A 14,713-nucleotide genomic window follows, 5' to 3' on the forward strand; every position below is an offset into this window, starting at 1 on the left:
TTTTTACTTAGTATTTTTGGACTTTGTTATAACCTGTAAGCTTAAAACCTTTTGTTATAACAACAAAGGGTAAGTATGCTGTTTATCCAACAAATCAATACAAAATGTTGACTCTATAATATCTTACTAAAATACCTTTCAGTCGTTATTAAATATGTAAAAAATGACTAATTACATTCTCTATCTAACCTTATACCATCAAGGTTTACTATTTGCTAAATAAAATCTGCCTATACCCTAAACGGTGAAACTGTTTTAAAACACCGACCTTTTTGCGCAAAAGCAAATACAAATATGCGGTTATATGTTATATTTTCTTTTACGCCCACTTTTTTGTATTATCGTTCTTCAACGTGGCATATAGCGGCAAATACATAATATGCCTATTTTATATAAACCCATGAAGGATACGTTGCGCTTCTTTTTTGTTAAGGTTATGCTATACCTTATAGTTCCTTAGTAGATGAACTCAAGCTAATATCTGTGACCTTTAATAAAACAACCTTTGTGATACAAGACCCTATAAATGCTATAAATACAGCTCATAGCATTTATAGGAAACTAATACATTTTTAACTAAAATTTAAAGTGGGTTGCATTACCTTTAACTTATGACTTTCAATTATTAAATTAATTTTGGTAAACAATTAAAGCATTGTATATTTAAATAAACTGTAAACATTGTTGATACAAAACAATATATAATTCTACTAGTAAAGTTAAAGCAATACAAGCAAACATAAACAAAATTTTATTAACTTATAACTCGTCTATTTCCTGAGAAATAATATGCTTGGCTATACGAACAGCTGCTTAATATTATAGCAATACAGTAAATAAGTTTAAAAAGCTTTGCTATGGCAAGTGTAATTGAAATGTTAAATGCCGGTGTGTTTAGCTTACCTGAGGCACTAAAATAGCGAATGTAATTACAGTATTGGGAATTGGCCTAGCGTACAGTGAGTTGAGTGAAGTGGCCCGTATAAGCTTGCTTAATATAATTCATTTTGTAACAACTACCTTGGGTTTAACAATTGCTAAGTAAAAGCTGTTTGATATTAGTTGTAAGGCTATTAATATACTAGTAAATTTCATACATTGACATTTATAATTCCAAATTTCTATTAAAATTCTCTTTGTTGTAACCACAATACATCCTTAACTTTTCCTGTATCTAACCACTGGTGTATTTTAATTGCAAGCCAATTTTTTATATCATATTATATTCTGGGTATTTACTTATAATTATAATATAATCCTAATTCCATACTGAAATCGTCTGTTTCTTGCACTTCTGTACTGATAATGACGAATACCAACTGCATCATACAATAGATTATGTTTTTACTACTGTATAGCCATATGGCTGTTTTTTCTTAGTAAAAACGACGAAATTCTTTTAAAATTTGTAATTAGATGGCAATTGGCATTTACGTATAAATATCGAAAAAGCGACAGCCTTTGTATTACCCTTTACTTTCCTGTTTGTATTAGCCTGGTAACTTAATATCCTTTGTGTAAAACCATAATAAAATACGCCTTTTAAAAATTATCAAAGCTTTAACAGAAGCACGTGAAATTTTAAAACAAAGTCATAAAACTTATTGTACAAAAGGTTTAACTATTAACGCCCACGCAAAACGTTTTAAATATAGATTCAAGTTTACCGCATAAAGCTTTACTAGTGTGATTTTTTTAAATATCTAAATAAGCAAGTAATTTCTGTAGTTGGTGGAAACAGCCTTTACAACTATACTGAAACGAGCGTGTAAAACATAACAGCTGTCTAACAATAAAAATTGCGCAAAATACGGGTAAAAATATCTTCTAATAATATAACACCCTCTACAAAAATATAAGTAAAATATATAAGGATATGTTATTGGCACTCCTTTTTAAATCAGACTGACCAAGTGCAATTACTAAATCTGTTTATAACATTGCAATATTACCTTAACTCAGACAGTAGACTTAAAGCCATGTCCACTGTAATTAAAACCTATTTTTTACATACTAACAAGATTATTTTTAGCCCTCCGGTTAAAACCCGGTCACGAATATAAACATAATTTAATCTGCGCTGCCCAAATGTCTGTGATAATATTACAGCATGATGTATGGTCCTAAACAATTTACTTCCTAATCGCTTCCGGTATAATATAATGCTGTTCATAAATTCGGATAATTAAGTTTTAAAAAAAATTGAACGATGTTTTTCTTTCCCCAGAATTGAACAATAAAGTTTTTTTTATTGATTATATACTTTGTTAATAGTGATTAGTTTATTTTAGTTTATTATTACTCATTTTTAACGACCTTTATATTTTGATAACTTAACAGTTTACTAATGTTTACAATGTTAGTTTTAAATGGTTGTTAATCACAAATTTAAAAAAAAATATCTAAAATAAAATGTTAGAATTATTATCAAAAAAATGATTATTTAAATTTTAAAATCATTAGTACATTTCTAAACAAAAGACCAGAACATTTGATATTCAGATAACGTAAAAACAAGGTCTTTGATTTCGTTATAAAAGCTTGTAATAAATTCTGGCTGAATTATTACAATCTTGGTGGAGTTTAAATGGAAATATTTGAAGAACCGGATCGTAATATTCCGAATACAAAATTTCATCAGCAATTTCGAAATGTAACTTGTCAAAAGTTTTATGAGCATAAGTTGAAGTAGATACTGCAGTAACACATTCCAAGCCCATCTTTTTAGCATGATTTAAACTCGAAGATACAAGTTTGGTGTAGATTCCTTGCTTACTGTATTCATGTGAAACATTACCCAAGTTAAGGGTTACATTTTTCTCCGGGTTAAAAGTTAGGGGTTTTCTATTTTTAAACCATATGAGAAAACGCAACATGTTCGAAACTTCTATTGAAGGATCCTTAGTTTCGTTTATCTGAGAATTCGTCGTGTTTAAACTTATTCCAACCAATTTATCCGCTGCAAAAGCCCCGAAACTCAGATCACTTTTTAAATACAAAAATGCTCGAGATTTTTGATTTTGAATTAACTCATTCTTTTTTAACTTAAACAATATATCAAGGACTTGATCTGGCATTTGGTCGCACTCAAAAAGTTTACAAACATGATTGTAATCTTCAAGAGTCAAAATTCGATATTCTACATTCATGTCTTAACGTAAATTAGTTAGGATTATATAAACTTTGCAAATACTAGACTAGCAATAAAAATAATTTTGTACCTATATTTAAATCTAAATAATATATCAAGTATTTAAAGCTATTTACTAATTCTTTGCCTAATTGTTTTTATCTTTGCAAATTTTCTTAGGACTGATAACCTTTTTACGAAGTTAAAGTGGTTAAATTTAGGAAAACTCCTTTTAACCATTTTAACCATTCTAAAAAAAAGTTGCGGTAACTAAATGCGCTAATCTGTTGTTGTTAAAAACTCAGTTAACGGTTCATTTATTCTTGACATTTTTGCCATCATTCTTTACTTACTGCAGTTTTAAATTGTTCTTGAATGTCATACTTATATTATTGTTCATTATGTTTTACAAAATTTTCATAAATTGAATTTGTACACAGAAAACATGCAAATTGTAATAAATTAGTTACAAGTTTTTTGTTAATAACTGTTTGTAGTATATTCTAGCCGAAGTATGAGATTCTAAGTTTAACTTAAATAGACATTTTTAAGAACTTGGTCGTAATATTCTAAAATTAACATTATTACAATTAATTTCATTTCGCCGAAGTAAGTTATACCTTACAATTGCTTGTAGTAAATCCTAACCGAAGTATGCGGGCCTTGATGATGTTTAAACGGAAATTCTTTCAGTACTGGGTCGTAAAATTCCGAATATAAAATCTCATCAGAAATTTTAAATTGTAATTTGTCAAAAGTTTTATGAGCATAAGCTGAAGTAGAAGTCGCAGTTACAAATGCAAATCCCATCTCTTTAGCATGTTTTAAACTCAAAGAAATAAGTTTCGTGTATATTCCTTGCTTGCAGTATTCCTGAAGAACGCTACCCATGCCTAGAAACAAACTTTTTTCTTGATTAAAAGGCAGTTGTTTTCGACTTTCAAACATTTTAATAAAACGACCCAAATTCATTTTTTCCTTTGATACCTCTAAATGTGTTGGAAACACTTCGTAAGTCGAATTTAAACTGATACCAATCAACTTTTCCCCAACAAAAGCTCCACAACTCATTCCATATTTTAATTTGTTCAAAGCCCTTTTTTGACTACGTTTTTTTGAATCCTCGTCTTTTATTCGAAACAACGAATGTAATATGTTTTTTGGTGGATTATTGCCGTCAAACATTTCACAAATTTTTTCGTGATCATCAACAGTTAAAAGTCGATATTCAATTTCCATTTTTAAGTCTGAAAAATAACTAATGTCTTAAATCCTTACAAAAAACTTTACTTTAGCCTTTGTTCTAAATTTGTTTATTTGGTTTTTTATAAATGTTGCCTACAGCAGGTTGTTTTACATTACCTAACCACATAAGGTATTCGACTTTACAACAGCAACCACATTCTGTAAAACTAATTTTAGCGAAATAAGCAAAATTTTCATTTTCGTTACACGTCGCTGATTGCTTGAACATATTTAAACGTGACCCAAGTTCAAAATAAAGTAAAGTTAAATATTAACAAAAAACCTAAGCGCAAAATTATTAAAGTCTATATAGTTAGGTAATAACGTCGAACATATATAAAATAATCAAGCAATAAAAATTGCAAATCAGAAACGATAATTAGAATTTTAACAATACTGAAGTACATAACCTTTATTTATGGGTATACTTATATATTCTGGCTAAAAATGTACTATATTGGTTATGCAGGTACGTCATTTAGGTAAAAATGTAAGCATAATTTTTATAATGTACTGCTTTAAAGGAGAAAACGTTGTCATTAGAAAGGCTAAACCTGAAGAATTTCTTAAAATTAAAAATCTGGTATCTCAAGGACTACTAAAACAATGGAAAAGTGTTATGCTTGGAAATCTCATGGCTACAAAAAGGGTATTTGTATTAAACATGTTATTGTAAAATAAAATTCTTTAATAAGCTTTAATGGTTTATTTTACCTAGGTAAATATTAGATAATCTAGCATAAAGGTTATATTTTACATTAATTTTTAAATATACACCTTTTTTTAGGAACTCATTTTTGTTATGAGTTTATCATCAATATTGAGTTATTATTTCATGGAAGAAGAGATTTTAAACAAGTGTTTAGTTTTGGTTGGATGTTTTACTTTAACATTTCTCCTATATTGCATGATTGGTAATTTTTAAATTTAATTAAAATTTTCTAATAAATAAATACAAAGCATGATCTTAACTTTGGCTATTTGATATTACTTAAACAATGTTAAATATAATTTCTAACAAATGGTGTAAGTAATTGAACAATTCAAATTACAGATGTATATCTCCTAAGTCGTTCAGTTAATAAAGATACATTGGATATATCAACGATAAAGGAATTTAAAGTTAGTTTAAAACATCATTTTTCTAAAACAGTTAACAATATTGTCTAAAATTGGACATTTTTTATAAGAAAACACACTTTGAAAACTCAAATTATGGGATATGGGTAGCAACAATAAAGAAATATCCAGCTAAAATTATTGGAGTGTCTGCAATACGAATACCTAGTATGTTGATGAAGAAACGTTTCGGAATTAAGGAAAATGTTTTAGAACTATGTGTAAGATTTAATTATTTATAATCTAATTATCAGTTTATCTACTGAATTTTGTAAATTAATGATTTGAAATTAAAAATAATGTAATAAAATTTAAAAATTGTTATACTATTTTTAGAGAATGAACGTAGTCCCTGAATTTCGAGGAACAGGACTTGCAACTTTATTGTTAGATATTAGCATGGCACATGTTGAATCACAACAAAGTCAAGACCCCTCCATTAAGGGTGTTTTTTTAACAACCTCTAGTTATTTTAATGCAGCGGTGAGATTTTACAAAAAAAATAAGTTTCAGCACTTTAAAACTTTGGACTCACATCTTGCTTATATTGTTAATTGTCGTGTATTCGTTGGAATTAGGCAACTTTGATAAAATTATTTCAAATGTTTTAATTTTTCATATTATAAATTCTTTACTTAAAAACACAATTATTTAAAAATATATTTTTGTCAAGCTTTTTTTAATCCCTCTTTTTATTTATAGACTTTTTTGCAAATTATTACAAAAATTTTTAATTATCGTTATTTCTTGATAACAATAATTTATATTACACTATTATTCTTTAGAATTATGGAGCTAATAAAAAATTTTTTTTTTTTTTTTTTTTTCCGATACTTAAGTTATATATAAAAATTCCGATACTTAAGTTATGTTTATAATTTCGTAAAATAAAAAAAAAACATTTTTACAATACTTGCTAGACTCATATTTGTCCACCATAAGTTTTGAGACTTAGAGTGGCCGCTAAGAAGAAGGCAAATTGTTTTGTCCGAGACAAAATACCACATTTAAAAAAAGGCATGTGTTTATATACATAACTGGATCAATAACTTCCGTTTAATATAAAAGACGTTAAAATGGAGTCAACAACTTATAGTATTAAAGGTAGAAAAATTATAATTAGGCCAGTAAGACCTGTGCAAAATGATTTAACCCAAATAAGAAAATCAATTGAAAATGGATTTTTCGAAATTTGGCCGGCGAATTCATTTAAGCTGATGACGTATAGTAATAAAGCAAAGGTAGTAAATAACCTAACTTTTAAGAAACTGTTTGTCTTTAACGACATGTTAAATGTTTTCCAAACTTACAAATTCTGGCATTTTCAAATCAAAAGTTAATGTCCAATGTGTTATAGTGCCGCTAGTATTATAGCCAGTCATACGTATCAAGTTTCAAGACGGCTTTATATATATTTAGGCCCTCTATGTTGGTATAGCGGCTGTATTAAGTTTCTTACTTAACGATGGTACTATCTTAAATAGCTGTTTGCTTTTCCTTGGCTGCCTTGCTATCACGCTACTATTGTTTTTCGCTACCTGTAAGTATGAAAAGAATAAAACCACTAATACCAGGCTTATAAAACAAAGTGCATTTTTGTGGTTTTAGAATTGCTTTAAAATTAAAATTCGGCAAACGTTAAATTTTCGGTTAAATAGAACCACACGTAATGTTTATAGACCTTTTATATTGCTTTTTGCAAGTTTTTTATTTTTAGTCGTCTACATGTACATAAAAACAACGGTTTATGCTGTTACTGAGCTATCTGAACTTGACTCTTTCACGGTAAGATCGTTTTTTATCTTTAATATTTCTCTTATCACATTTAAAAGCGTGGAATTTTTTAGTTACAGCATTTAGGTAATGTTTAATTTTTTATAAATTATTAAAAAACGTAATAACATAGCCTTTAAAACCATTTGCTGTGAGCTATTAAAATATCTACTCACTACAACTTTGAATAAATAATGAACACTTTTAATTCTGTTATAGAAAACTTATTTTACTGACAAGAGATGTGGTATATGGGCAGCAGTTCCAGAAAACAATCAAGATAAAATAATTGGTTCTGTTGCTTTAAAATTACCTGGACCAGATACAATTGAACAACTAGGGCTTAAAGATGGGTTGGAAAACTCACTTGAACTTTGTGTAAGCCTATTTAAATTTATTCGAATTTTAGTTTAATAAAACTAAAACAAGCAGCATGGCATAGTGGTTAGAACACTTGGTTTTACCACATAAGATCCAGGGTTCGAGCCCCATTTCTAACTTGTTAGCCCACTTAAGTAAAGTTTATAAAATGTCCTAAATTAAGTACAAATAATTACAAAAATAACTTAACATCATTAACATAAAACCTAGCAAATTAATTTTAAAAATCATTTAATTTACAGAGAATGTATGTTGACCCCTTCTATCGAGGAACAGGACTTGCAACTTTGTTGTTAGATAAAGCCATGGCACATGCCAAAGAACAACAAAGTCAAGACCCCTCCATTAAAGCAATGATATTACACACACTAATGTTAAATGCACTAGTTGTTAGGTTTTACACAAGAGAAGAATGGCAGCATATAAAAACCATTCATTTAAACTTTTACTATTTCTTTCAAGTGCCGTTATGGAGTGCTATGAAATATATTAAATAATAAATTGATACTTCTGTATAGTGTTGTACTATTTACTTATCATAAAAAAATGTATGCACCTTTTAAAGTTATTTGCCATTTATACAACAATTTACTTTGAAAAAAAAACATTGTTTTTCATGACAACTGTTTAATACTGTTTTCGTACTTAGTTACAAATTGACTTCCTGTTTTTTATTTTATTTAAAAACTAACCCAGTATCTTATAATTTTTAAAAGAATTTATTTAAAAACACAAAAAATAAAATTAACAACAAAGTAATTTACAAACGTTAAACTTTTTCTGATAGATTAGCAAATTTATTTTCTTTATTTTTTAAATTTTCCATTTGTTTTCGTTTTGCTTTGCCAACCAAAATTGCTTGTTCAAATAATCTAAAAACAAAACATAGTTTAAATAGTATTTTTTAAGTGATTTATTAATTAAATATCTATAGATCCTTATTAAACTAAAATAGGTAAATTTTACATGAAAATAAACTTAAAAATTGTCAAAATTATGTCTAAAAAATTATCAAAATTATGTCTAAAAAGTATCAAAATTATTTAGATAAAACCTACTTTAAATAGAGAGAGATTGAAGCCAAGCTATCATCATTTCCAGGTATTGGGTAAGTGATAAGACTTGGTGCTATATTACTATCCACAATACCCACTGTTGGAATTAAAACTTTGGCTGATTCCACAACAGCGGGGTGCTCTCCTTTTACAGTGTCATGTAAGGATAAGAACACACAACAGTCAGGTAGTTGAACATGGGCTGAAGACTCAAACTAAATATAAAGATTTATTCTCTGTTATAAATATAATTCAATACGCTAGTTAATTGCCTATTCTATAGGTTATTGGTTGACTAACTTTGGTATTTACCAATACATTTCTATAGTATTAGGGTTAAAATGTTTGCCCATCATTATTTGCATATGAAAATTAAACGACACCTTTTCGTATGTTAAAGACTGATAGTAAATAAATACTATTGTCCATGTAGGTTATATATATGTTAACTACAAAAAAATGAAAAAAAATTTAAACTTGTACACACATATCATTAAAAATATCAACAAAAGAAATTAAAATAAACATAAAAATAATTATTAAACAATAACCAACTGCAAATCAAAACTTGATTGTTTAAATATGAATTTACCCTTGCGCTATAATTGGTGAAGATTCCTGAAGGCCACTTTCTAGTTTGAGCAAATTCCCCGCATTTTATTGCAGCTTGTTCAACAGCATGTCCATGTTCACCTGACTTCATTATAAACAATATTATTCCCTTTCTGTAAGCGATATGAGCCAGAAAGTTGAGGGCTCGATGTAAATGTTCTAAAGTTTTGTCCAAATCAAAAATGTCAACGTCAAGACGACAACCAAATAAATATTCCTGCATAAGTCTGTAAATAAAAGTTGGCACATTAAAAAAACTTGTTTTTATTGGTGGTTGTAACTCTACTATTTTTAATATTAATAATTCAGCTAAAAAAAGTGATTTTTTTAATAAATTAAAGTCAAAAATTTTGTTTACTAAATAAATTGTAGCAAATAAAGGTATTATTAAGCCTATAACTTTAAGGGTCAAAAACTCTACAAAAGATTTTTTAATAATAAAGGAACAATAACTAAAAACTAATATTAAAATAATTTCAAACATTAAACAATAATTTAAAAAAATACATTATAGTTAACAAGTAAACTTACTCATTTCTTGATCCTTTTTTGTGTCCCAGATGAACCCTAGCTTCGAACAAATCTTTAACGGTGACCATTTTCTTGACCCCAAAAAAATCAGGATGTTTAAGGGGGTCAATAATAATATCATCTTTTATTGAAACTTGATTTTGTGAAACATTTATTATTTGTTGATCGGGTTTTGATATTGTTTTAATATTGTTTGTAGTTGAAAGTTGTCTGTATTGAGGAACTCTTTGCAAAACTTTTATCAACTTTCTCATTTTAATTTTTTTGATTTACTTATATATTTTCTAAATAAATAACAAAAATAAATTTATAAATAAAAAAGTAATTTTTAAAGCAAAATAAAATTAAACTAATGATTTATAGGTAACTCTATCAAAATTAACAACAAAAACTTTAATATTAATAACATTTTTTTAACATATAAAAATGATAATAATAATCGAAAACTTTGCATAAAAAAATATTTGAATTCATATTTGTAAAAGTTTTTTTTTTTTGATTCAATATTGATTCTATTTTTCTAGTTTTCTTAAGAGTTCTTTTATGATAATTGTTTAATTAAAGCTTCTCTATCCTTGAGTGATTTCCAAGCTGAATCTTTTTCTTTTTTCGAGAGAGTTCTCTTCTTTTGACGAGCAGCCATTACTCTTCGATAATTTTCCATAACCTAAAAAAATCCAAAAGTTAACTCGTAAAAATTAGAAAAATGTAAAAAATTAGAAGGTAACGAATCCAATTACACTAATAAAGTTTTAATTTAATAAAAATTGAGTTTATAACTTTTAAGTAAGAGAAGTTATGACAACAAAATTCTGTAAAAATTTTTTGTTTTTAAATTTTTTTTTATTAAACAAAGTTTAACCTCAGTGTTAGCTGATTCCATCTTCTTTCTGACCTCCTGTTTTCCCAGCTCCTCCTTCGCAACATCCAATAGTTGTTGGATAACATCTTTGTTTCTTCCTCGGATGACACTAAGCTCTCGTTGGCAGCGAGTCAACTCAGATAAGATTTCATCTTCCTGGTTTGACTCGGACGAGTCTGGTTCTAAAATACCTGAAGCAAAAATAATTGCAAAGTTTTTATAAAATTTTTTTTGTTGTACATTACAGTTAATATGTAATACAAATGTTCGGTATAACATGAATTTTTCTATCATTAAAACCTTGTTCAATTAGCTCCATTTTAATCCTGGCTTCCAATTTATGGGTATGTTGTTTTGTTACTGGTTTCAACAACCTTGGGTGCTCATTTTTTTCATTTTTATCTAATTATAAATACAACAAAAAAGTAAAAATATATAAGACAGTTAATTCAATATTTCAATCAACCAGGAGAAAAAAAATCACAAAAAAAAGATAAGTTAATTTTTGTTGTTTAGTAATAAGTGATAATAAACGACATGTTTTGTAATTTGTTCTCAATAAAAAAACAAAATTTAACTTACTTTTTCCTTGTAATATCTCATCTGGTGGAGCCATGATATTCTTGTCAACAAAAGATGAAATTAATCTCTGGGTTAAGGAACCAAAAGGACAAGTATCCTCCTTACCTCTGTTTTAGAAATAAACATTCTCTATTTTAATTTTGTTAAAGAATGAATAGTTATTAAATTAGGTTCGGTAAAAATCTTGTGGCAACATTAGTAAGTTATAGCAATTTTTATAAAAAGGACACAGTGTGTAAATCTATCCAAAAAAATTAACTTGATTAGTTTAATTAAATTAGCAAAAATAATTGAAAAGTTATTTGTATGATCATTTGTTTATGCTACAACTTCATTTTCTAATAGTTACCGTTGAATCTACTTACAATGAATCTGTTGCTTTCTTGATCACAGCTTCCGCTTGCGATCCAAGTTTCTCAAAGTTTTTAAAATTTGCTCGATTTCCTTCTCCCTGCTCCTCTCTCATGTCCTCCAGTGCCCACTTTTCACTAAAGTGAACTCCAAGTTCAGGGATCTAAAAAGAAAGTAAATTAATATTCTTGCTACATAAATACTAAAAAATTTTAATTATATATAAAAAATACCCAATGGTTATAAAAAAAAACTAGAGGTTTTTGAAAATCCAAACCTGGGTATAATCATCAATATTATCGTTTAAATTTGCCATATCCTCCAACATTTTAACATGGGATGGTTGAATAGGAGCACAATATGGCTCCACTGATTGCCAGAACCTGTTTGGAGCGTCATTTATCGGGATTCGAACCGGCTGGTTGTCTTCTTGGTCTTCGATTTCAAATTCTTGCAAGTTTCGAGACTACATAGACATTGGTTTTATTATAAGATCAACTGAAAAAAAATTAAACAAGACAATAATTTAGGTTTTTTTACCTGTAGAACTGCAGCTCCTTTTGCTTTCAGTCTATCTTTCGTAGAACTATTTCCTGTCCCCCCGGTGGTGAAAGAATACTTTGGTGAATCAGAAAACTTCATCTTCTTGCTTCCCTTTTCATCCTGGGTCCTCGATCTTTTAAGATCAACTTCTTTCTTTTTGTCTTTTTTATCACTTGAATCATCCAAAATTTGAATTTCATTTTGAAGTAATCTCATCCTCTTTGTGGCAGCAGCAAGCAAGGTTTCAAAATCCATTTGTAGTGAGTCAATATCATCAACAGTAACTGTTTCATCATTTCTGTTAAGAACTATATACAAAAAATATTCAGATCATTATAGCAAAGTTTTGTTTGTAATTTAATTTTAAATATTGCCGATTAATTTTTAATCAAACAAACATAAGATAGTTAAAATAGACTTACAAAATTAAAACAATCTTTATATAAATTTATTCAATAAAACGAAATTTATAACTTACCATTAGTATATAAAGGACAAAGTCTGGCATGATCTACAGAAGTTAAGTTAGGAAAACTCAATGATTCAACCATTTTAATTTATTAAAATTTTAATACCTAAATTCAATAAAAACACCATTACAATTAAATTACCTATAATTAAATCATAAAAATATGAAAAATAATCGTTACAAAAATATAAAAAAGTTTCTATTTGATTTTGTTAATATAAAATTTTAGATAGTTTGTTGCAAAAGGCTTTGGTACTGTTTATAAATAAATATAATTTTAAGTCAAACTAATATCAAATTTTAAATATAATACTATATATGTATTTGTTTAATGAATTTATATGATCAAATAGAAAATAAATAATAAAATTTATTTAGAATATCTATTTTGTGCCAATTTAGCTTTTCTTTTTTTAATATGTTTTGGAACTTTTTCAGTTCTTTTTTCTCTGTTCTCTTCTTTAACTTGTTGTCTGTGTTGTTTTCTTTCTTCCTTTGTCATATTCTTACGAGACAAAACTTGTAACTTTGGCTTTGTCATTTCTGAGTCACCATCATCACTATCTTCTGACACACCAGAGTCACAATCCTTATTTTCATCCGAATTTTTGGATTTGTCATTTTGGTTTTCAACCAAAATATCAGGGACTGTTCGCACACCAGAAAGGTTTGTATTTATTCCTGTTATTGTTTGATACAACAGTTCTTTAGTGTCCCCCTTTTTAGCATTTGCAACATCCTTCTCAAAGTCTTTAACTTCATCTAGAGTACGTGGAATGTAAGATTGACGGAAAATCGCATCTTCAAAGTTTTCTACAAACTGAGAATTGTTATTATTGTCCTCTAAATTTGATCTTTCCACGGCTTTTTCCATAACCTTATCCAAATACTGATCAATATTTGAGTTGTTTATCGTCAAGTCAGTAACAAAGTCAAAAAGTTCTCTTAAATTCATTGCAGGAACGGATTTCTTTCTGAAAAAGGCGTTAATATTCGTGCAATCTTTTCTTAAAAAATCGAGTGCTCTCGGATGGTCATGCTCCACTGATTGTGAAACATCGATTACAACGGCGTGACCTTCGTGGTAGAGAAGGTTAAATTCACTTAAGTCTGCATGTACAAGTTTACAATCATGATACATATTACGAACTATGTGAATACATTCAAGATATAATTCCCTGCTTTTTGATTCAGTTAGAACAGCATCTTTAAGTCTTGGAGCAGCCCAACCATCTTGACCTATGAAGTCCATTACTAAAACATGGCCACGAAGTAAATGAGGTTGTGGACACGGAATTCCAGCGTTTGTAAGTCGAGTTAAATTCCGAGTTTCTTTTTCAGCCCAAGTTGCAACCATCTTTCGTGGATTACCTTTGCAGTAACCTTTTCTGAATCGAAATTCACCGCTGACATATCTGTCACGATCTTTGAAAACTAAAATCGAAGTTTTGTAGATTTTGATTGCCCTATGACCACCAGTTGCAGTGGTAGCATGATATACATTTGCTTCTTTTCCAGTGCTTATAACTCCGTTAATTTCCGATATAACTCCACGACTTAGCATTTTAAAAAGTATAATCCTAGTTCTTGGATCTAATACTTGTTCAATTGTAGCACGATCAGATTTATCTTTTACTTTACTGTTTTGTTGTTGTCCTTTTTTGTTTATGTGTTTGTCGTAAGAATCTAATTGAATTTTGTTCTCAAATTTTGAAAGCAACTTACTGCTTGGTTGTGAATATCGCTCGTTTAAAGCAGAAGTTGTTGATGTTGAGTAATTTATTAAAATTTCGTTTTCCAAAATATCTAAATCATCTTCGACAAAATCTTCTTTGTCTACAGTTTCATCGTTATCAACAATCATGTCAACTTCTTCTTGTGTTTCTGTACCTTCTGTGACATCACAATTAACATCAATATCATCAAATTGACCGGGAACAAATGTGTCAAAAACATTTTTCCTAAACATTTTGTTCTCTTAAACGTTTTACTAGAATAACAGAATAATGAAAACATTAAATATAAAGTTGTATAATTATGTATTAAACAAATTTTACCTA

At 28.2% G+C, this 14,713-nt stretch overlaps 5 protein-coding genes across 5 annotated transcripts; 2 read left to right on the top strand and 3 right to left on the bottom strand.

The window, feature by feature from the left end:
* Nucleotides 1-3,530: 3,530 nt before the first annotated feature.
* LOC145753115 (uncharacterized) lies at nucleotides 3,531-4,506 on the bottom strand. The gene has a single exon (XM_082569513.1). It carries the CDS (start codon nucleotides 4,367-4,369, stop codon nucleotides 3,752-3,754), a length of 618 nt encoding a protein of 205 aa, XP_082425639.1. The 5' UTR covers nucleotides 4,370-4,506; the 3' UTR covers nucleotides 3,531-3,751.
* A 342-nt stretch (nucleotides 4,507-4,848) lies between these two features.
* LOC145753138 (uncharacterized) lies at nucleotides 4,849-6,344 on the top strand. The gene is made up of 5 exons (XM_082569533.1): nucleotides 4,849-5,024; nucleotides 5,163-5,289; nucleotides 5,430-5,497; nucleotides 5,566-5,715; nucleotides 5,831-6,344. Exons 1-5 carry the CDS (start codon nucleotides 4,884-4,886, stop codon nucleotides 6,080-6,082), a joined length of 738 nt encoding a protein of 245 aa, XP_082425659.1. The 5' UTR covers nucleotides 4,849-4,883; the 3' UTR covers nucleotides 6,083-6,344.
* A 231-nt stretch (nucleotides 6,345-6,575) lies between these two features.
* LOC145753814 (uncharacterized) lies at nucleotides 6,576-8,493 on the top strand. Its single transcript, XM_082570262.1, has 5 exons — nucleotides 6,576-6,735; nucleotides 6,914-7,034; nucleotides 7,212-7,279; nucleotides 7,487-7,645; nucleotides 7,891-8,493. The coding sequence occupies exons 1-5, from the start codon at nucleotides 6,712-6,714 to the stop codon at nucleotides 8,143-8,145; spliced, it is 627 nt and encodes a 208-aa protein (XP_082426388.1). The 5' UTR covers nucleotides 6,576-6,711; the 3' UTR covers nucleotides 8,146-8,493.
* LOC145753812 (serine/threonine-protein kinase RIO1-like) lies at nucleotides 8,305-14,632 on the bottom strand. The gene is made up of 5 exons (XM_082570259.1): nucleotides 13,140-14,632; nucleotides 9,847-9,952; nucleotides 9,296-9,542; nucleotides 8,707-8,918; nucleotides 8,305-8,520 (listed from the first exon to the last, which is right to left on the bottom strand). Exons 1-5 carry the CDS (start codon nucleotides 14,620-14,622, stop codon nucleotides 8,418-8,420), a joined length of 2,151 nt encoding a protein of 716 aa, XP_082426385.1. The 5' UTR covers nucleotides 14,623-14,632; the 3' UTR covers nucleotides 8,305-8,417.
* Nucleotides 10,214-12,778, bottom strand: LOC145753813 (transcriptional adapter 3-B-like). The gene is made up of 8 exons (XM_082570261.1): nucleotides 12,663-12,778; nucleotides 12,182-12,492; nucleotides 11,919-12,107; nucleotides 11,656-11,804; nucleotides 11,291-11,397; nucleotides 11,009-11,110; nucleotides 10,709-10,899; nucleotides 10,214-10,513 (listed from the first exon to the last, which is right to left on the bottom strand). The coding sequence occupies exons 1-8, from the start codon at nucleotides 12,733-12,735 to the stop codon at nucleotides 10,388-10,390; spliced, it is 1,248 nt and encodes a 415-aa protein (XP_082426387.1). The 5' UTR covers nucleotides 12,736-12,778; the 3' UTR covers nucleotides 10,214-10,387.
* Nucleotides 14,633-14,713: the final 81 nt, after the last annotated feature.

The sequence above is a fragment of the Corella eumyota genome, chromosome 5 (genome assembly GCF_963082875.1).
Source record: "Corella eumyota chromosome 5, kaCorEumy4.1, whole genome shotgun sequence".
Classification (NCBI taxonomy): domain Eukaryota; kingdom Metazoa; phylum Chordata; class Ascidiacea; order Phlebobranchia; family Corellidae; genus Corella; species Corella eumyota.